The 22,488-nt window shown below is 42.6% G+C and overlaps 1 protein-coding gene across 2 annotated transcripts in view; it reads left to right on the top strand.

The window, feature by feature from the left end:
- Positions 1 to 21,885, top strand: part of CEP89 (centrosomal protein 89) — an 82,268-nt gene extending 60,383 nt beyond the window's left edge. For both annotated transcript variants that reach the window (XM_057712239.1, XM_057712238.1), the window contains 3 exons: positions 1,856 to 1,945; positions 14,318 to 14,487; positions 19,140 to 21,885. In XM_057712239.1, coding sequence (XP_057568222.1) covers positions 1,856 to 1,945; positions 14,318 to 14,487; positions 19,140 to 19,380 — 501 coding nt within the window. In that variant the 3' untranslated portion in view covers positions 19,381 to 21,885. The remainder of the gene's footprint in view (positions 1 to 1,855; positions 1,946 to 14,317; positions 14,488 to 19,139) is intronic.
- The last annotated feature ends 603 nt before the right edge of the window (positions 21,886 to 22,488 follow it).

Genomic DNA, 22,488 nt, shown 5'->3' with positions numbered 1-22,488 from the left:
TAGAAAGATGTTAAGTTGCTCCGAAGGAAAATGGACACGGGCTTTTAGCCATTGTTTACATAAGAGGAAATATGACTAGTACATGGCTCTTGGGGCAAAATGTTGATCTTTACTTGTAATAAAAGAAATGCTAATTAAGCCAGTCCTTAAGACTATCTCAAACTCCATTTTGCAGTTATATTAATGTTACAGATTTTTTTTAATTATAGTAGTTGCTGGTAAGAGTGTGGTAAGGCTGGCTATACATTACTGGTGATTTCTGAGTCCTTCCCCAAGTCTTTTAGAAGCTGTTTGACTTTGCCATGGCATGGTAGGAGCTTTAGAAGCATTCAGACCTCCTGAATCAGGAGTACCCCCCTGAGAGGTCACTATCCCAACCTCAGTGCCGAACTCTCTGGCATGTTCTGTACCAGTGCTGAGCACGCACTTCATCTTCTGCTGTGTCTCCTGAGCTTACCCACTGGGCTGTCAAGAGGGCAAAGCAAAATCTTGTTGAAAAGTGAAAAGTGCCAAACAAACGCAACACTCATGGGGGCCTGGCCGCCACGTGTCAGGGCCGTCTTGTTTATAGGGTGGGGTTTGCTGGTTTCCCCAGGATGTAGGCCCTGTACCTCCCATGTGGGCCAGAGAGCATCCCAGGCTTCCATGAGGAAGTCAAGAGGCTCCTCGACCATCAAACGGTCCCCATAGGCTCACCCCTCACATTTGTGGCTCCAGGATGAAAATACAAATGGAAGCCATATACTGCTTGTCTAAATACTTGAAAGTTACAAATTAAGCCAACAGATTACTAATAAAATATGTTCTCTCCTTCCACCTTGACCTTTGTTATTATGGCCTGAAAGCCAGGCTCAGATTTAGAATCTTTAGACCCTTCAGATTTGGGGGGAGCTGCTCGCAACCCACCCTGGCTCCGCTCACCACGAGGGACCTGTGTATGCACACAGATATGCTGTCCGCTTGGCCCCTGCAGGCTCCTTGCCTTTGGGCACCCCAAGACCAGCCTCTGAGGTTCAGGGGTGGTGCTGGCTGCCTCTGCCCTGTCTTGGGACTGCTGGCCGTGCACCCCTGCCTTACCCTCTCCTGGTCTCCCGGGCCTTGTGAGAGCCCCTTACATCTTAATGTATTGATTACTGGCATCTTATTTCTAATCCCACCTTTAGGGTGTGTTTTCCATGTGACTTGTGGCAAGTTTAGTTCCCTGGGTCCTAGTTTTTCTTTCTAGAAAATCATTTGTCACTACTGTACTACCTTAGAAGGAATGCTCACCTTTACTTTTTTTTTAATTTTACCATTTGCAATAGTTAATTCATAGTGTGTAGTAGTTCATGTCCCATCTGGATATTAATCTAAATCATTCCGCTTCAGTGACATCCCTCTTTGATCTACTGCCTGTCACATTTGGTTTGGAAAATGGCATTGTGTGTTCATCTCAAGTTATCCTTAATTTTGTTAATTATTCGCATAGTCAAGTGAGAAGTTTATTTGCATGTTGGCACTTATACCTTGGATATGATGGAAGGAGTGATAAATTCCCCAAGAACAGAGAAGTGTCCTGGAAGCTCACATCCCCCTTGTTTGAGGGGCTCAGGTTTTGCATTTGTGCCCTGGAGGTGTACCCAGCCTGCCACTCCTGGCTCTTGCCCTCCTCAGCTGTTGGTCCAAGTTCTGCCCACAGCCCTCACACAGGGGGTCGGAATCTGGAGGTGGGGGTGCCAGAGAGGTGTTGGGCCAGCAGGAGTGGCAGAGTGGTAATACTCTTTGTAGTAATACTCTCAGCAGAAGAATTTTTTATTATTTTAATTTTCCTGTTAAACTAAGAGCCCATTGTTTTTCTTTTCACTTTACTCTGTAGGCTAAGTGTTTAGAAAGTGAGAAGCATGGAGTTCTCAACAAAATCATAGAAGGCAATATTCGCTTGGGAAGGTTGGAGGAAAAAGTCAAGGTAAGTGGACATTTAGCCACTTCAAATAGGAATGGGCTTCCTGGGGTCAGGTTCCCATGCTTAAGACAGTGACCCATTTTGTATGTGTGTATCACTGATCACCTACAGAGTGAAGCAGTATTGGGCTTCTCTGAAACAGCACCTCTCAGGACTTCCCTGGTGGCCCAGTGGTTAAGACTCCGTGCTTCCACTGCAGGGGGTCGGGGAACTAAGGATCCTGCATGGTGTGTGGCAGCGGCCAAAAAAGAAAAAAGAAATAGCACCTCTCCATTCATTAAATAAACTTCGGTTCATCTGCACAATCAGATGCCATGCAGCTGTTTAAAAACAACAGAAAAAGATATGGAAAAATCTCTAGGCTCTACCTTTGCTTTGTTATTTCTTCCATAGGCAACATCACCTTTTCACAGAGTACGTAATTCATTTATTATGTGTGTTGGTCCCTGTTTGTCTATTCTGACCAGACTAACAAGTGCAGGGATTTTTTTTTTTTTTCTGTATTTGTTCACTGGTATATCCCAAGCACCTACAGTAGCACCTGGCACATAGTATTCAATTAATTCAATAACTATTGGGGGAATTAAATAATATATTTTACAATTTAAAAAATGTAACAAAATCAAAAGCAGCATTCAAAACATCGCACCTCTGCGTCAGAAAGGCTAGAAGGACTGCACCGCACTGTAATGATGGGACTCTGCATAGAAGTAATATGAGTAATAACGAACAGTTATGGTTTGTTCGTTTTTTCCTGGTTTTCCTATTGGCTTTTGTTTCCAAAAGAGAAGGTCTGATCTTCAGCGTGGTTGGCCTTGTCTTGGGAATTTGTCTCATTATTGTTCATCTGAATAAGAATAATAAAAATAAAAAGGTTCCACCCAGTCACCCAGAGGAGAAATCTGTGAGCCAGATCCAGGTCAGATAGGGCAGAATCTGTGGGAAAATGAAGAGAAGAGACCTAGAAAAAGCTTGTCAAAATTCAGAGGTGACAAGGACTTCCTTGGCGATTCAGTGGTTGAGACTTCGCCTTCCAATGCAGAGGGTGCGTGTTCGATCCCTGGGTGGGGAACTAAGATCCTGCATGCCTCGCAGACAAAAAACCAGAATATAAAAAAACAGAAGCAATAGTGTAACAAATTCAATAAAGACTTTAAACTGGTCCACATCAAAAAAAAAAAAAAAAAACACTTGAAAAAAAAATTCAGAGGTGACATCTCAGGAAACCCCAGCAAAATATGAGTCCTAAAAGTGAGGGCATCGACTTGGAAGTCAGGGCTGTGATGAGATCTGGGAAATCAGCGCTGCAGGCAGAAGTATTTCAGAACCAGGCTGGATTCAGAGAGCCAGAGAAGGGACTGCAAGAGAGGCGGTGTGTGAAGCTTGGAAATTGACCCATTGCTCCCACCCTCCCAGGAACCTCATCTCATCCCAGAGGAGTTCAGTGGCCTCCATACAAACATTCTTTAAGAAAAAGGAAGAAAAAAAGAAGTATAATTTTCCTACACATGATGAAAACACATCAGAAATAATGTTGCCACAAAGGAGATCAAAGTTGAAACCTATACTCCAAGGTGAACTGATAGGCTGGTAGGTAGATAGACAAGTAAGGAGGTAGGCAGTTAGCCAGTTCGCTAAAACTCAATAAAACAGTAAAAGCTGAGAAGAAATGCCAAAAAGCAGAAACACAGATGGCCAGACAAAGGAGGATGTGAAATGGAATTGACACAACTCCAGAAAGAAATAGAAGGAAAGAAAAACTGTAGACTCAATTACAAGGAGCACCAGGAGGGGGATAACGTAAACGCTGGATAAAGGACACAAAGGGCAAATGAGAAGGGCAAAGACAAGAAGGCAGGACTAAACATGGAAAAAGAAAGAGCAGAGGGAATTCCCTGGCGGTCCAGTGGTTAGGACTCTGTGCTTCCACTGCCAGGGGGCCCAAGTTCTGTCCCTGGTCAGGGAGTTAAGGTCCTGTAAGCCACAAGGTGTAGCCAAAAACAAAACAAAACAAAACTAATACCAATTGATAGAGATCAAATATACCTAAAGCAGAAATCAAAAACAATGGCACTTATTCTGCTTCAAACAGTAATTCTTAAAAGTTTTTATTCGTAAACTTTTCTGAACTAAATGAAGAGTTTTGAATCTGCATATTGAAAGGACACATTACATACCTATGAAAAACTGACCCGGGGTGGACCTAGAAAATTGACACCAAGACCTGTGACTTCAAGATAAAGAAAGAATGCCTTGGACAACCAGACGAAAGACACAAGAAAAAGAAAATCATGCTGGCATGACACTTCTCAACAGCAACACTGAGTGCCGGAGAACAGTGGAATTCCTTCTGTGAATATTCAAGGACGTTTCCATCTAGCCAAGCTGCTCTTCAGACGGTTTTGACCGTGTAAGAACTCTGGAACATTTTTTCCGTAAACCTTTCCTAAGGATCAGTCAACTTGAGGTCAGCCAAGATGTGATTGGGTAAATTTCAGAAAAGTACTGCTCATGAGCAAAGAGTATATTTAACTGTGAACTAAGACTTAAAAAAAAGCAGGGATAAGGCTGATGCAATGAAGAGTAGACAGAATACTACCTGACAGTGTAGAAATGATACAACCAAGGAAAAAATGATAGGTGAAGAGGGAAGGAAGATAGAAAGCAGAATGAACTTGCTGGTTGCGTGATCTGTAATAACTAAGAGGTCAAAGCATATCATTTAAAGATGAAAAATCAAGCGGGAAGAGCTCAAGCCTATTTAAGTAGGGGAAGAGTGATGAAAAGATTGCTAGGCGCTAACATTATGTCGCCTGTAATAAGTGAGGGGACTGAGGACATATAATATGACAACATAAAAACAAAAGTAACCACAAGAATCAAAAGAGAATCATTCCTTTTTATTTTTTAAGTTTGTTTTTGTGTATTTTATTTATTTATTTTTGGCTATGTTGGATCTTTGTTGCTGCGCGCGGGCTTTCTCTAGTTGCGGCAAGCAGGGGGGTATTCTTTGTTGCGGTGTGTGGGCCTCTCATTGCAGTGGCTTCTCTTGTTGCAGGGCACAGGCTCTAGGCGCAAGGGCTTCAGTAGTTGCAGCATGTGGGCTCAGTAGTCATGACTTGCAGGCTGTAGAGCACAGGCTCAGTAGTTGTGGCTCACAGGCTTAGTTGCTGTGAGGCATGTGGGATCTTCCCGGACCAGGGATTGAACCCGTGTCTCCTGCATTGGCAGGTGGATTCTTAACCACTGTACCACCAGGGAAGTCCCTAGATTCATTCCTTCATAGCAAAATTACAACAGCAAAAAAGAGCAAAGAAAACAGACAACATTAGTCTTTAAAAATGTATGTAGATAAAACAATAAAACATAAGATAACAAAATTGAGGCCAAACAAATCTGCCATATAAAAAAAATGTAATAAGTTTAATTCACCCATAAAAAGAGAACAACTTTAGATTAGATTACAAGGCAAAACACTATTACATGCCAGAACCAAGAGACAGTCTGGAACAGTGTTTCAGAAAGATTAAAAATGGAAAGATGAGTGAAGATAATACAGACTTATGCAAACAAAAAGAAAGCAAAGTTGTGATCTTTACATCTGCCAAGAGAGAATTGAGGCCAAAAGCAGTAAATGAGACCAAGAAAAGGAAAAAAAAGGAGGAACCTTAATAGTGCTAAAGACTACAATTAATAATATATAGTAAAGGGAGAGAAAAAGATGGCGGCGAAGTAGAGAGACGTGGAGTGCATCCCTCTCCACAGATGCATTGGGAATGCACGGAAGGACGCAGGCATTCCCATAGAGAACCAGCTGAACACCAGCAGACGGCCTCGGACACCAGAAAGGGCTGCGGGGAGCCCGACATAGCCGGTAGGGAGGCATCTACGAGGGCTCAAAGAGGGTGAAGCGGCGGAGCTGTGGTAGACGGGAGGGAGTGAGAAACAAACGGAGGGTCCACAGCGCAGCTCAGCGTTCCCGGACCCAGACATCGATCCGCGGCTGAACGGAGGGTCCAGGAGCGGGAGCGTGGGAACCGGAGAGCTGGTTCAGGGTGAGAAACATTGTTGCCGGTAGGGTGACGGACCGAGAGGACAGGAGGGAGGAGGTCCGCGGAGAGGAGTGCCGATCCCTGAGAGCTGCCCGGGCCATGATGGCGGCTGGAGGCTGCAGGCTCCCGGGCGGGGGGGAGGAGCCGCGCGCGTAGCCTCTCCCTCTCTTTCGGCGCCTCTGCAACAGGCAGTGGAGAGACGCCCTGCGGGCCACCTAAGGAGCTCAGGGATAACAAGCACCCTCAGGCACTCGGGCGGGGCTAGATTAAAACTCCTTGCAACGCCAGCAGCAGGGAGGCTGCCGAGAAAAAAAAAAAAAAAACCAGCATCAAAAAGAAAAAACCCCGAGAGAGGCCGAACTCTAAGACTTTCGGTGTACGCCTGAGCCACCAGCGTCCCGCTGCAGCAGGCACCTCCAAGCCTGACTGAAACATCAGTGCGCCACTGCTCACTCACTCCCAGGAGAAGGAGCCACTCTCCCTCCCCACACACCGAGGCTTACAGACGAACAATAAAGGAAACCCAAGGCAAGGAGAAGGACACTTACAGCTGAGACGCTAAGGAAACAGAAATAGTAGTATCAATACCTATTGAACTGGTCCATTCCGGGATCAGTTCTGGATTTTTTTTTTTTTTCTTTTCTTTCTCTCTCTCTATTTTTTTTTTTTTTTTTTTGATTTACTAAATACGATCTTAGCCCTAAGGGATCTACAAGTTTTACAACATAATTTTTTAAGGATATTTTTTATTCTTTTTTTTTTTTTTTTACCTTTTTATATACTTCTATATCTAGCTAAGTTTTTGGTAGTACGGACAAAATATCTTTCATACTTTCCTTTCATCCCTTTCTTTTATACACTTCTATTCCTTTCTTTTTCCTTGCATATTTCCAACCACATTACGCTCTTCTGTTCCCCTTTCTTCCAGCCATTTTAAGTGTATTTTATATTAACATACTTATAAGCAACACTATTGGTCTGCTCAGACTCCTTGCTCTATTCTCCAGATGATGCACGGCCTTGGTATTAATATTAGGTTTTTGTCTTTATCTTAGTTCTTAGTACAGTTGTCTAATTACATTCTGAGAATCTCCATTCTCTCTGGTGGTACTCCAGCTCATTTCTATATTTGATCCTAGCTTACAAAATCTCCCTGGATTGATGTTTGTATGTGTAGGGTGTTATTTGTTGTTTGTTTGCTTTTGCTTTTGTCTCTGATTTGTTCTGTTTCAGTTGTCAATTTCTGCTGGGTTTCTCTTTGAATATCTGATAGCACACTGGGGTTCTGTCAGGTCTTTCTAGAGCCTTATGTCCTAACGGATTCAATAATTGTGTGTCTTATACATGTATGTGTTTCCTAGACTGAATATTCGTTTAATCCAATACTTGGACATTAGTCTGAGGCTTGGACAGTCTTCTATAAACACCTCTATCACCAGGACAAGCAACCCCAAAAGCTTGGACAACCATGAGGAAACAAAGAAACCCCATGCAGGCAAAGGAGCAGGAAAAAAACCCACAAGACCAAATAAATGAGGAGGAAATAGGAAAAATGCCTGAAAAAGAATTTAGAGTAATGATAGTTAAAATGATACAAAATCTCAATAACAAAATAGAGAAAGTACAAGAAACAGTTCATAAGAACTCAGAAAAACAAACAGCAATGGATAACAAAATAACTGAAATTAAAAATACTCTAGATGCTATAACCAGCAGAATGACTGAGGCAGAAGAACGAATAAGTGAGTTGGAAGATAGAATGGGAGAAATAAACGCCACAGAGCAGGAAAAAGAAAAAAAAATAAAAAGACTAGAAGACAGCTTCAGAGACCTCAGTGATAACCTTAAACGTACCAACATTCGAATTATAGGCATCCCAGAAGAAGAAGAAAACAAGAAAGGGTCTGAGAAAATATTTGAAGAGGTTATAGTGGAAAACTTCCCCAACATGGGAAAGGAAATAATTCACCAAGTCCAAGAAGCACAGAGAGTCCCATACAGAATAAACCCAAGGAGAAATACACCAAGACACATATTAATCAAACTAATGACAATTAAACACAAAGAAAAAATATTAAAAGCAGCAAGAGAAAAGCAACAAACAACATATAAGGGAAAACCCATAAGGATAACAGCTGACCTTTCTACAGAAACTCTGCAGGCCAGAAGGGAATGGCAGGATATACTGAAAGTCCTGAAAGAGAGAAACCTACAGCCAAGAATACTCTACCCAGCAAGAATCTCATTCAGATTTGAGGGAGAAATCAAAAGCTTTCCAGACAAGCAAAAGTTAAGAGAATTCAGCACCACCAAACCAGCCTTACAACAAGTGCTAAAGGAACTTCTCTAAGTAGGAAACACAAGGAAAGGAAAACACCTACAAATACAAACTCAAAACAATTAAGAAAATGGTAATTGGAACACACATGTCAATAATCACTTTAAATGTAAATGGATTAAATGCTCCAACCAAAAGACATAGACTGGCTGAATGGATACAAAAACAAGACCCTTCTATATGCTGCCTACAAGAAACCCACTTCAGACCAAGGGATACATATAGACTGAAAGTGAAGGGTTGGAAAAAGATATTCCATGCAAATGGAAGTCAAAAGAAAGCTGGAGTAGCAATACTCATATCAGACAAATTAGACTTGAAAGTAAAGACTATTAAAAGAGACAAGGAAGGGCACTACATAATGATCAAGGGATCCATCCAAGAAGAACATATCACAATGGTAAATATCTATGCCCCCAGTATAGGAGCACCTCAATACATAAGGCAAATGCTAACAGCTATAAAAGGGGACATCGACAGGAACACAATAATAGTGGGAGACTTGAACACCCCACTTACATCAATGGACAGATCATCCAAACAGAAAATAAATAAAGACACACAAGCTTTAAATGACACATTAGACCATCTCGACTTCATTGATATTTATAGGACATTCCATCCAAAAACGACAGACTACACTTTCTTCTCAAGTGCACATGGAACATTTTCCAGGATAGATCACATCTTGGGTCACAAATCAAACCTCAGCAAATTCAAGAAAATTGAAATCATATCAAGCATCTTCTCAGACCACAACGCCATGAGACTAGATATCAATTACAGGAAAAAAACTGCAAAAAATACAAACACATGGAGGCTAAATAATTCACTCTTAAACAACCAAGGAATCACTACAGAAATCAAAGAGGAAATCAAAAAATATCTAGAAACAAATGACAACGAAAACACAACAACCCAAAACCTATGGGACGCAGCAAAAGCAGTTCTAAGAGGGAAGTTTATAGCAATACAGTCCTACCTTAAGAAACAAGAAAATGATCGAATAAACAACCTAACCTTGCACCTAAAACAACTAGAGAAAGAAGAACAAAGAAACCCCAAAGTGAGCAGAAGGAAAGAAATCATAAAGATCAGAGCAGAAATAAATGAAAAAGAAAGGAAAGAAACCATAAGAAAAATAAATAAAACTAAAAGCTGGTTCTTTGAGAAGATTAACAAAATTGATAAACCATTAGCCAGACTCATCAAGAAAAAAAGGGAGAAGATGCAAATCAACAGAATTAGAAATGAAAAAGGAGAAGTAACAATGGACACCTCAGAAATACAAAAGATCATGAGACACTACTACAAGCAACTATATGCCAATCAATTGGATAACCTGGAAGAAATGGATACATTCTTAGAAAAATACAATCTTCCAAGACTGAACCAGGAAGAAATAGAAACCATGAACAGACCAATCACAAGTACAGAAATTGAGGCAGTGATTAAAAATCTCCCAACACACAAAAGCCCAGGACCAGATGGATTTACAGGCGAATTCTATCAAACATTTCGAGAAGAGGTAACACCTATCCTTCTCAAACTCTTCCAAAATATTGCAGAAGGCGGAGCACTCCCAAACTCATTCTACGAGGCTACCATCACCCTGATACCAAAACCAGGCAAAGATGTCACAAAGAAAGAAAACTACAGACCAATATCACTGATGAATATAGATGCAAAAATCCTCAACAAAATACTAGCTAACAGACTGCAACAGCACATTAAAAAAATCATACACCACGATCAAGTGGGGTTTATCCCTGGGATGCAGGGATTCTTCAATATACGCAAATCAATCAACGTGATACATCATATCAACAAATTGAAGGATAAAAACCATATGATCATTTCAATAGATGCAGAAAAAGCTTTTGACAAAGTTCAACATCCATTTATGATAAAAGCTCTCCAGAAAATGGGCATAGAAGGAAATTACCTCAACATAATAAAAGCCATATATGACAAACCAAAAGCCAACATTGTTCTCAATGGAGAAAAACTAGAAGAATTCCCTCTAAGAACAGGAACAAGACAAGGGTGTCCACTCTCACCACTGTTATTCAACATAGTTTTGGAAGTGTTAGCCACAGCAATCAGAGAAGAAAAAGAAATTAAAGGAATCCAAATTGGAAAAGAAGAAGTAAAATTGTCACTCTTTGCAGATGACATGATATTATATATAGAAAACCCTAAAGACTCTACCAGAAAACTGCTAGCACTAATTAATGAGTTTAGTAAAGTAGCAGGATACAAAATTAATGCACAGAAATCTCTTGCATTCCTATACACTAACAACAGAAGAGCAGAAAGAGAAATTAAGGAAACTCTCCCATTCACCACTGCAACAAAAAGAATAAAATACCTAGGAATAAACCTGCCTAAGGAGGCAAAAGATCTGTATGCAGAAAACTTTAAGACATTGATGAAAGAAATCAAAGACGACACAAACAGATGGAGGGACATACCATGTTCCTGGATTGGAAGAATCAACATCGTGAAAATGACTGTACTACCCAAAGCAATTTACAGATTCAATGCAATCCCGATCAAATTACCAATGGCATTTTTCACAGAACTAGAGCAAGAAATCTTACGATTTGTATGGAAACGCAAAAGACCCCGGATAGCCAAAGCCATCTTGAGAAGGAAAAATGGAGTTGGTGGAATCAGGCTTCCTGACTTCAAACTGTACTACAAGGCCATAGTGATCAAGACAGTATGGTACTGGCACAAAAATAGAAAGGAAGATCAATGGAATAGAATAGAGACCTCAGAAGTAAGCCCAAACACATATGGGCACCTTATCTTTGACAAAGGAGGCACGAGTATACAATGGAAAAAAGACAGCCTCTTCAATAAGTGGTGCTGGGAAAATTGGACAGCAACATGTAAAAGAATGAAATTAGAACACTTCCTAACACCATACACAAAAATAAACTCCAAATGGATTAAAGACCTACATGTAAGGCCAGACACTATCAAACTCCTAGAGGAAAACATAGGCAGAACACTCTTTGACATACTTCAAAGCAACATCCTTTTGGACCCACCTCCTAGAATCATGGAAATAAAATCAAGAATAAACGAATGGGACCTCATGAAACTTAAAAGCTTTTGCACAGCAAAAGAAACCATAAACAAGACTAAAAGGCAACCCTCAGAATGGGAAAAAATAATTGCCTATGAAACAACGGACAAAGGATTAACCTCCAAAATATACAAGCAGCTCATGCAGCTTCATACCAAAAAAGCAAATAACCCAATCCACAAATGGGCAGAAGACCTAAATAGACATTTCTCCAAAGAAGACATACAGATGGCCAACAAACACATGAAAAGATGCTCAACATCACTCATCATCAGAGAAATGCAAGTCAAAGCCACAATGAGGTATCACCTCACACCAAACAGAATGGCCATCATCACAAAGTCTGGAAACAACAAATGTTGGAGAGGGTGTGGAGAAAAGGGAACTCTCCTGCACTGTTGGTGGGACTGTAAGTTGGTACAGCCACTATGGAAAACAATTTGGAGGTTCCTTAAAAAACTACAAATAGAACTACCATATGATCCAGTAATCCCACTCCTGGGCATATACCCAAAGAAAACCATAATCCCAAAAGAAACTTGTACCATAATGTTTATTGCAGCACTCTTTACAATAGCCAGGACATGGAAGCAACCTAAATGCCCATCAACAAATGAATGGATACAGAAGATGTGGCATATATACACAATGGAATATTACTCAGCTATAAAAAGGGATGAGATGGAGCTATATGTAATGAGATGGATAGAACTACAATCTGTCATACATAGTGAAGTAAGTCAGAAAGAGAAGGACAAATATTGTATGCTAACTCACATATACGGAATCTAAAAATGGTACTGATGAACTCAGTGACAAGAACAAGGAAGCAGATACAGAGAATGGACTGGAGAACTCGAGGTATGGGAGGGGGCGGGGGGTGAAGGGGAAACTGAGAAGAAGCGAGAGAGTAGCACAGACATATATATACTACCAACTGTAAAATAGTCAGTGGGAAGTTGTTATATAACAAAGGGAGCCCAACTCAAGGATGGAAGATGCCTTAGAGGACTGGGGCAGGGAGGGTGGGGGGGACTCGAGGTGGGGGACGTCAAGGAAGGGAGGGAATATGGGGATATGTGTATAAAAACAGTTGATTGAACCTGGTGTACCGCCAAAAATAAAAAATAAAAAAAAAAATAAAAAAAAAAATAAAAAAAAATAATATATAGTAAAGTTATGCACATCTATGTAGTAAACAACACAGCAGCAAATTTTATCAACTACAGGGGATACAAGGGGAAATGGAAACTTAGTGACAATTAGAGCTTTAATACATTTCTCTTGGTCTACGATAGATCAAGAAGTTATCCAAAAGAAAGGATATAGAAGATTTTACATCATCTATAAGGTTTACCAGCAGTCCCACTACTGGGCATATACCAGGAGAAAACCATAATTCAAAAAGATACCTGGGGGGCTGTGAATTAGGAGATTGGGATTGCCATGTATACATTACTAATAAGAAAAAAAATATCAAATTGTACACTTTAAATATATGCAGTTTATTGTATGTCAACTGTATCTCAATAAAAGTTCTTTAAAAAAAAAAAGATACATGTACCACAAGGTTCATTGCAGCATTATTTACAATAGCCAGGACATGGAAGCAACCTAAATGTCCATCAACAGATGAGTGGATAAAGAAGATGTGGCACATATATACAATGGAATGTTACTCAGCCATAAAAAGGAATGAAATTGAGCTATTCGTAGTGAGGTGGATGGACCTAGAGTCTGTCATACAGAGTGAAGTAAACCAGAAAGAGAAAAACAAATACCATATGCTAACACATATATACAGAATCTGGGAAAACAGTACTGATGAACCTAGTGGCAGGGTAGGAATAGAGATGCAGACGTAGAGAAAGGACTTGAGGACACGGCGGGGAGGGGAAGCTGGGACATAGTGAGAGAGTAGCATCAACATATACACACTACCAAATGTAAAATAGGTGGCTAGTGGAAAGCTACTACACAGCACAGGGAGACCAGCTTGATGCTTTGTGAAGACCTAAAGGGGTGGGATAGGGACATTGGGAGGGAGGCTCCAGAGGGAGGGGGTATGGGGGTATATGTATACATGTGACTCTTGCACTTTGTTATGTAGCAGAAACTGACACAATAGTGTAAAGCACTTATACTCCAAGAAAGATTAAAAAAAAACCTATAAGGTTTATATGTGTGTGTATATGTATATACACACACATATACAGAACAATCACAAAAGTTGATCATAGATTGGCTACCAAAAAAAAAAGCCTCAGTAAACCCCTAAAGTGGAAGTAAGGCAGATATTTGTTGATCAAAAAGATGAATATGAGAAATTAACAAAATCAGAGATCAAAAAATGTTCTTTCACCTGGAAATGTAAAAACTGTACAGTTAACTAGCTCTTGGGTCAGAGGAGATGTATGAATTGAATGTCATAATTTCTAATGAGAACTGAATCTGTGTGAACTACAAGTCAGAATCTTTGTGACAACAGTTTTGGAAATGCTCAGAGGGAAATCTGTTAACCTTAAATACTGTACAATAAAAATGTAGGCAGGAAAATAAGTGGATCAGGCTCTTATCTCAGTCGCCTGTTTACCAATAGAGTATCACAGACCTTGCCAGGTCCTCCTGTTTTAGTTTTTATTTGTAGCATATAAAAAACTAGGCATGATGTAAGTCAGAACTTTGGTTTTATTGTACTTGAAGTTTTTTTATTACCTTATGTGACTTTTGTGATCCCAACTTGCCCTCCCAGCTCAGACCTGTCCAGGGCTTACTCAGTTCAGGGGCTCTGACAGGCCAAGGAGTGGGGAGGGCACGCCATTCACAAAGCCATCCACCTGGGCCTCGGGCAGCATCCCCTCACTCAGAGGCCGTCCTCCTCCCCCCAGGGGTACAAGAAGCAGGCGGCACTGAAACTGGGTGACATCAGTCACCGTCTGACGGAGCAGCAGGAAGACTTTGCTAGCAAGACGGCTCAGTACCAGCAGGAGATGAGGCACCTCCATCGGATGCTGCAGGACAAGCAGGATGTCCTGGACAAGGCGCTGCAGCAGAAAAGGTCTGGCCGCCCCAGCCCCGTGTGATGTGTTTGGTTTTTGAATGTTTGGTAGAATTCTCCAGTAAAACCCTCCGGACCTGTTCTGTTCATTTGATTGCTTCTTTTTGTTTTTACATTTTAGTTTTATCTGAACTTAATATTACTCTTGATTTGTATTTGCTCCTCATTTTTTTCTCTTTTAAAAGATTTTCCCTAGCAATTGACATATAATATTGTATTAAAGTACAGTGTGATGATTTGACACGCATGTATGTTGTGAAATGATTACCATAATGAGGTTAAACAGGTTAAACATCCAGCACCTCATATAATTACCGTTTTGTTGTTGTTATGGTGAGAACATTTAGGATCTACTCTCAGCAACTTTCAGGTATGCAGTACTGTTAACTGTGGTCTCCATGCTGTACGTTAGATGCCAGGTCCTCATTTTCTTTAATCTCTCCTTTAAAAATTCCTGTTGTTTGAGTTTTGGACTTCCTAAACCGATCCAGTCCTCTCATCGTCCTTCCCTTTTCCCCTCTCTTTTTCATCTCTTTGATACCTTTATTTTATTCCATTTTCTTGGGAGATTTTATTAATTTTTGATTCAATGTTTTATTTCTGCTATCATGTTCTCATTTCTGAGAACTTTAAAATTTCAGATTCTTCCCTTTTTGTAAGATCACAGTCATAAGATTGTGGCTGTATCAAGTTCTCTGTGTCTGTAAGGTACTGTGTCCGTGACACCTTTGTCCTTTAAACGTGTGATAGAGGAAGTATTGCCAATGTATTGAAAGCCCTCGGGAGTATCGCTCTGTGTTTTGTGAAGGTGGACCTGGTGGTCCCCTCCCGTAGTTTGGGTTTCACATTTAAGTCGGCCTTTTCAGAACGGCTGTGTCGCCTTTGACAGACTGGAACATAAACGGATGCATGCGGAGCAATCATAACGGCCCTCGGATGTGATTTTCTTCAGGTTCTAGTAGGAGCTGTGTATTTGATGCCAAGCAGAATGCAGACAGCTGTTTGTGTTTTCTATCAGCCAGATGCTTCTTAATGCCAGGCAAAACGAAGTCTTATCTGACAGGTTTTGTGTAGTCGCAGAAGTTCTTACCGCCGTAAACGGTCACTTTGTAAAAGTTGGGCTGATACCAAGTTTCTTGACAGACAGGAGGTTTAGAATTGCATTAATAAAATGGAGCTTTGTTTTTCACTTTCTCCCTTATTCCATTTTTTGCCCTTTAACGGTTTGAAAGTTAAATATTCTATTTATGTTCTTTCAGTGGTTACCCTTGAAATTTCACTGTAGGTACCTAACATTAAAAAAAATCTAGAATTAGTCAGCACCTCTACGTTTTTGCCCGCAAATGCAAGATCTAATGCTCTAATCTTATTAATTCCCACTCAGTTTATATGCTGTTGTTGTCTATTGTCATTACATGTAGATACAGATATGTGAAGGTGAAAAGCAAAGATCTATTTTATATCCGTTTTTAGCCCCAGAAATTATGTATTATTAGTTTTAATATAGCTGTTTTGATTTACCCACAGTTTACCAATTTCTTTGCTTACTCTTCTCTTTGCACCTTAGACCTTATTTCTCAAATTCTTTTCCTCCTTCCTAAAGTACATACTTTAGAAGTTTCTTTAGTGAGAGTAAGCTTTCTTAGTTTTTGTTCATCTGAAAATGTCTGCATTTTGCCCTCATCCTCGTGAGCTGATTTTTGCTGGATACAGGATTCTGCCTAGACAGTCTTTTCTCAGCATGTTCCACTGTCTCCTCTGTTTCATCATTGATGTTGAGAAGTCTTTTATTTAGTTTTTTAAAACTAGATGATCCATCATTTCTGTTGCCTCTTTTAAGATCTCCTCTGTCTCTTATCTGTTTTACTTATCTACTTGGTATAAGTTATTCTCTATACCTGTGATTTTGTCTTTCATAACTTCCAGAAAATTCTCAGTCACTACCTCTCTCTTTTTTCTTTCTTTCTTTCTTTTTTTTTTTTTTTTTGGCCATGCCATACGGCTTGTGGGATCATAGTTCCTGGACCAGGGATCGAACCCATGCCTCCTGCAGTGGAAGCATGGAGTCCTAACCACTGGACCGCCAGGGAAGTCCCAGTCATTATCTCTTAAAATAAGTCTTTACCCGCTACTTTTTCTAGATTTCCTTCTGGAACTCAGATTAAATGTATGTTAGACCTTCTTATTGAATCTTCCATGTGTCTTTTACACTTTCTGTCTCCTTGTTTTTCTGGTCTACATTCTGAGTAATTCTCCTCAGTATTTCTGTTTACTAGTTCTCTCTTCAGTTTTGTTCAGTGTACTGTTTAACCTAGCTACTGAGTTTTTTTATTTCAACAACAGTATGTTTCAATTTCAGAAGTAGTATTTGGTTCTTTTGAAAATCTACCTAGTGATTTTTAAAATGCTTGTTCTTTGCTTGTCTTCAATACATCTTTTATTTCATCTAACATTTTGTTCATAGTTATTTTATATTCTGTGTGTGACAGCTTCATGGTCTGGAATTTGGGGGTCTGAAATCTGGTTTTGCTGACTTTTGCCCTGTGTGGCTTATTTCATTCTGTGTACAGTGAATTTTTTTTACCATGAATTCATGTATGAGTTGAATTTAGTCTGTGGAGTCCTGGGAACCTGAATCGAGGATGTTTTTCTCCAGAGAAGGTTTGCATTTGCTTGTCGTTAGGTCCAGAGAGTATTCCGAGACGTGGAGTCACTTTAATTTTATTATTAACTTACAAAATAATCTACAGTAATGCTTTTTTTTTTTTTAATACAGAAGGACTTTAAAAATATTCTCAGGATATTCCCTGGTGGTCCAGTGGTTAGGACGCCTTGTTTATACTGCTGAGGGCCTGGGTTCAGTCTCTGGTTGGGGAACTAAACTAAGATCCTGCAAGCCATGTGGCCGAAAACAAACAAAAGAAAATTGACAAAGCTATTATTACATTTCTAATGAATGTATAACTTATGAATATATATTTTTCAGAGCTGCATCCTGGGTGGTTTCCTCTGCTCAGTACTCCACTCTTTGGTTGTGTCCAGTGTACTTTTAATTCATCCATTGAGTTTTCTCCCTGATTGTCTCAAAAATGTCTTTTTACTCTTGGTTCACTGCAGTCAGGGCCTGGGATGCTCTACAAAGGGCAAAAGTGTAGATTCAAACCCCAGATTCGTTTGAGAACAAGTCAGTGGCTACAGTCCCCAGGGAGACTCTCAGAGCAGATTTCTTTGGAAGATTGGCAGATTTTTCCACCCGACCACCCTTCCTTTGAGGGTTCTATACATATCTCCACTTAGCTGCCTGGTTCTGGGCTGCAGAGTTGAGAGTGTGGCTAGGAGGAAGAGGGGAAACACGGGTGTGAGTGAGCCCGGAGGTTTTCTGTTGCACCCAGTTTGCATGGGCCCAAGACTCGTCTCCATTCTACAGAAATCTGGGTTTCTAGCATGGGCTTTTGTCCTCAAAGCAATACCAACATTTTGTTTGCCTACCTCTGTGATTTCAGTTTAACCTTTTTTTTTTTTCCTGCCCTTAGAGATTTCCTTCTCGCTTTGTTTTGAGTTCAGCTATACATTATCATGATGTAATGTATCAAGTAACTGGATGTTTTGGGTCAGAAAACGGAAGCCCGGGGAATTTTTAGACACAGTGTAATTAAATAGTACCCAGCACTCCATGGACATCATGGGTTTTGGAAGAAGATTGACACTGGACAAGTGGGCGTCCCAGGCCTCCTCTTTAGACAGCAGTGCTACGTCCACCTGGCGTCCAGTTGCTGACATTTTGCATAACCACCTGAGTGTCTGTGAAGGAGCTGGCCTCCCCAGCCCTGCCGTCCTGCATGAGGCCCCCTGAGCTCCTCCTCCCAGGCGGAGGCTTGCCTTTCCCTCCCTGGGGGGCTTACGTGATGCGGTGTCTGGCATCTGGTCTGCTCTCCCAGGGGACCACAGCCCTGGGAGGACACGTGTACCTTGTCTGCCCCGTTTCCCTCAGCTTCCCACGTGGGGCCCATCACATGGTCCTGGCTCAGGACTTTCCTTCCGTCACGAGCCTCGACTCCCTGCGGGCACTCGCCCCTCCGGCACGTGGTCTGGGCCAGTCTTCTCTGTGTCCCGGCGTGTGGTCCCCACTCCCCACGGTCCCCTCCTCGCCCCCTAACCCTCTGTGTCCGGGCCCGTCAGTGGCTCCGTGGATGGGGGCTGTGAAAGGTGTGTGAGTGTTGGCCAGGCCACGGGGGGGACAGGCAGAGGGGACACAGGAGAGGCCTGCAGGGCCTGTGCCATGTGGACGCCCACAGCCAGGCCATTGTGCTGTAGGTCAGCCGCTCTAGTTATTGTATCTTATTTTCGTAACATTAATGCCATAGAGAACAAAGGGTGTGTGCACTTGTACCAAAATAAAGGCAAAGGCAAAATGTAGAGAGGAAAGCTAAGTGTCATTTTCAGCCTGTGCCTTTGTACCTTTTTCTGTTTCCAGGAGACCTCAGGCTGCGTTCAACACTGGGAGTCTTTGCTTCAGAACCCACGCACAATGGGCTCTGTTCTCTCATGTTAAACATTCTTCCGTGTGAGTTCTTGCTTTAGGATTCATAAGGGCTCTATAAATATTTTTTAAATTGTGCTACTTTAAAGTTTTTCTTTGTATTATTTCTCAGAGAAATGGAAGGCGAGCTTGAGGTTGTTTGGGAGTCCACGTCCAAGGAAAACCGAAGGATCCGAGAACTTCTCCAGGCCACCCTGGAGAGGACAGGCCCCTGGGATAACACCAGAGCTCTCGAGGACCCCTTCCTGGACGGCATCTCTCAGGGAGACGTGCTGGATGGCTGCCGCTTCAGCTACTGTGACACGAAGCCCCCTCCCGCCGCCTGCCAGGCTCTGCGGGAGCCCCTGGGCTAGGGCCCCCCGGCGGCGAGGTCTGCCTTTCACAGGACAGGGAGGGCCGAAGGGAGGGCAGACTCACACCCGCCACTGCAGCATTTCTTCTCCTCAGGGCTAGGAAGAAATAAACTGTCTCAGAAATTTAACCCGATTTTTTTACATTTTGCTTTATTTTTAAAATGTGCTGCTGAGCTATATTTAGCCAATGCACGTCCTCTGACCCCACTGCCACCGAGCCGGGCTCTGTGAGACCCACTGCTCAGGCTAAAGGTGACCTGACAAGCTGGCCTGTCTCCGGGCTCCTAGATCCGCGCCAGGAAAGCACCAGAGGGAAGGTGGGCAGGCCCGGGTGCTCAGCCTGTGTGTGTGATGAGTACGTGTATTCGGAGGAGCCAGCGATGGAAGCGACAGCGGTGAGACCTGTGCATTCACTCTGGGCAGGACTTTATTGTTTGGCAGGAAACACGTGCCGGCCTCATGCCCCAGTAAGTTGTACGGAATCCGTTCTGCCCTCTCCCCCAGCCTTTCTCTGTCTCCCTGGGAGGGTAGTTTTTCTGGGGCCATGTAGCCTCCTTCTCCCTTTGATAGCCTTGACTTTGAGCACCAAGGTGAGGTCCCTGCCGCACTGCCACCACCAAGAAGGATGCCGGGGCCATGGTCCCACTGCACCCCGTGCCACCTCCTCAGGTAGATCACCCGTGCCTCCGGGGCCGTTCCTGGGGTGTCTAGGCGTGTCCAGGGCTGCTTGTCCCCAGCATGCTGGAAGAAGGCTGCAGAAGAGCCTAAACCGTGCTGTCACATCCTTTCACCAGACCCCTCAGAGCTAAGGCCCGTGTGGTCTCAGGTGTGCACACAGACCCAGCATTGGTCCCTGGTCAGATGTAACAGTTACACATGTGCTCTTTGGTTGCTAAGTGGGAAGTTGAAATAGAAAATCATTGGTCTTTTACATTTTATTAAACTTGCTCAACAGTTAAAGAATTCTAATTTATTTTCATTTTACCACAGATAGAAAGACGCACCAGGATTTGAAACTATGTATTGTCTCCTAAGAGATGACCTAGCACAGAACTTTGATGTTATTTCAAGGGAATCTGTGCCAGCCGTCTAATAATCCGTAGACAGACTGAAAGGCGGCAGCAGCCCCGTGAGCCTCTTGCCTCCAGACCGATGCTCATGGGGTGGCTTGTCCGTGGGACGCTGCGGTTGTCACATCACCTAGAGAACCACGTTTATTATCCCTGCTTCTTCCTGCCTTCAAAAAGGACATTTTATTCCCTTGAGAAGTGAATGTTTTTGCAATTCTGCTTTATCACATGTTACAAATACACTTTGCAAGTTCAGTGACCCTTGGCTCTCATCACGGCCCGGCAGGGGTGGCAGTTGCGCGGCACTCGGGCTCTGCTGGCCTCCCCCGGCTGCTGTAGCAAATGGGAAGGTGAGCTCAGAGTCTGGGATGCAGAGGAGGGCAGGACAGAAGAGATGGCAAAAGACAAAGCAGCTGAGAGGCACAGAGCCCAGACTTGAGGTGGAACACCCGGGCCTTGCAGGATAGACAGGGTCTCAGGAGCTGGAGAAGGGCAGGTGGGGCTCTGGGGCTGGAGGTGGGGGTGGGCGGTGAGGCCTGACTGCTGGGAAGGGGGGGCTCCTGTTCCTCTTCATCCTGCAGGTTTCCAGTCTGAGCAGGAACTGGTCCCATTCTCTCTTGGTCCTGGTGAGTCTTTATGTGGTGCTAGAAATGTCCCGATCAGGGTGAAAGTAACCCAAGGTCATGCTAGAAAACATGACCCAGGGACCCAGGTGAGCCCTGCTGCCTTTGGCAGTATTTAAAAGCAACCCTGGGGAAGTCAGGACTGAGTGGAGAGGGGGCCAAGTGTGGCTGTGAGTTTGGTGTGACAGCTGGTGGGGGGCTGTCCTGTTTTCCATTTGTCCCATGTGGAGGGGCAGTGGGATCAGAAGTGACGCCTTTGCCCTTCAACCTCTGAGAAGAATGGGAAGGACCCCACCCTTTTCCAACAGCTTAAATCTTTGTAGACCAGTGGGTCTTCTAAGTCTTAGGAGAGGCGGAAGTTCTGGATTTTATTAATTTCGATGTAACTATCCAGCAGATATGCTGTGAATACGTGTCTGTGTGCTCCATTTGTTGAGAACAGCAGTACTGATGAAGGCAGACATCATTATAAAGTGTGCTAGGTGCTCAGAAGAAAAGCCCCAGGACAGAAGCCCAGAGCCATGAACGTCCAGAGCACGCAGGGTCTCAGTGCATCATGGGAAAACTGACTTGTGTGCTGGAACACGTGGGTATGTGAACCTGCCTTCTTCACTGTAAGTTTTATGAAATCTAGATATGTCAGGTATCTTTGATGAAAATCTAGCACCTGAATTGAGAGGTGCTATAACTGTCAAATGTACACCAGATTTTGAAGTCTTCCTATGAAAAAAATAATGTAAAATATCTAATAACTTTTATATTCGTTTTATGTTGAGATAACATTTTGTACATTTTGTATATATTGGGTTAAATAAAATGTTATTAAAATTGATTTCACCTGGTTGTAAGGTGTGTTTTTTGTTTGGTTTTTGTTTTTGGTGGGGTCTTTTTGGTGTGTTGTTTTTTGTGCTTTTTTGTTTTTGTTTTTTTGTTTGTTTGCTTTTGGTTTGGTTTACTTTTTAAAAAATATGGCCACTAGAAAACTTTAAATCCCTTACGTGGCTCCCATTTTTTTCCCTTGAACAGTGCTATCTAGACTTTAATGTGAAACGCAAAACTAAGCTTCTAGAAGATAAGTCATGACTTAGGGTCGGGGAGAGAGGTGGAGGGAGAGAGGGAAAAGGGAAGAGCAGGGGTGAGCCTCGGGGTAGCTCCCAGGCCTTACAGGCTCCCAACCCTGCTCCCACCAGCCAGGGCTTGTGATCGGTCCGGGACAGACCTGCTTATCCCCCTCTGACTGGGTGACTGTCACCTCCTTGATTCCTCCAGCAGCTGGGCTCCATGGGTGGGGGTCACCTCTATCTGGGAAGACTTCAAACACTCCCAGGTACTCTAGACCTGAAGAGTCACTGGTCCCTCTGGGCAACCTTTCTGTCTCTATAAGACTTTCCCATCAGCAGTAAGGACTCCTCAGG

This window comes from Hippopotamus amphibius, chromosome 16, assembly GCF_030028045.1.
Source record: "Hippopotamus amphibius kiboko isolate mHipAmp2 chromosome 16, mHipAmp2.hap2, whole genome shotgun sequence".
NCBI lineage: Eukaryota > Metazoa > Chordata > Mammalia > Artiodactyla > Hippopotamidae > Hippopotamus > Hippopotamus amphibius.
The sequence above is the reverse complement of the archived record's forward strand: the minus strand, read 5'-3'. Positions and strand labels throughout refer to the sequence as shown.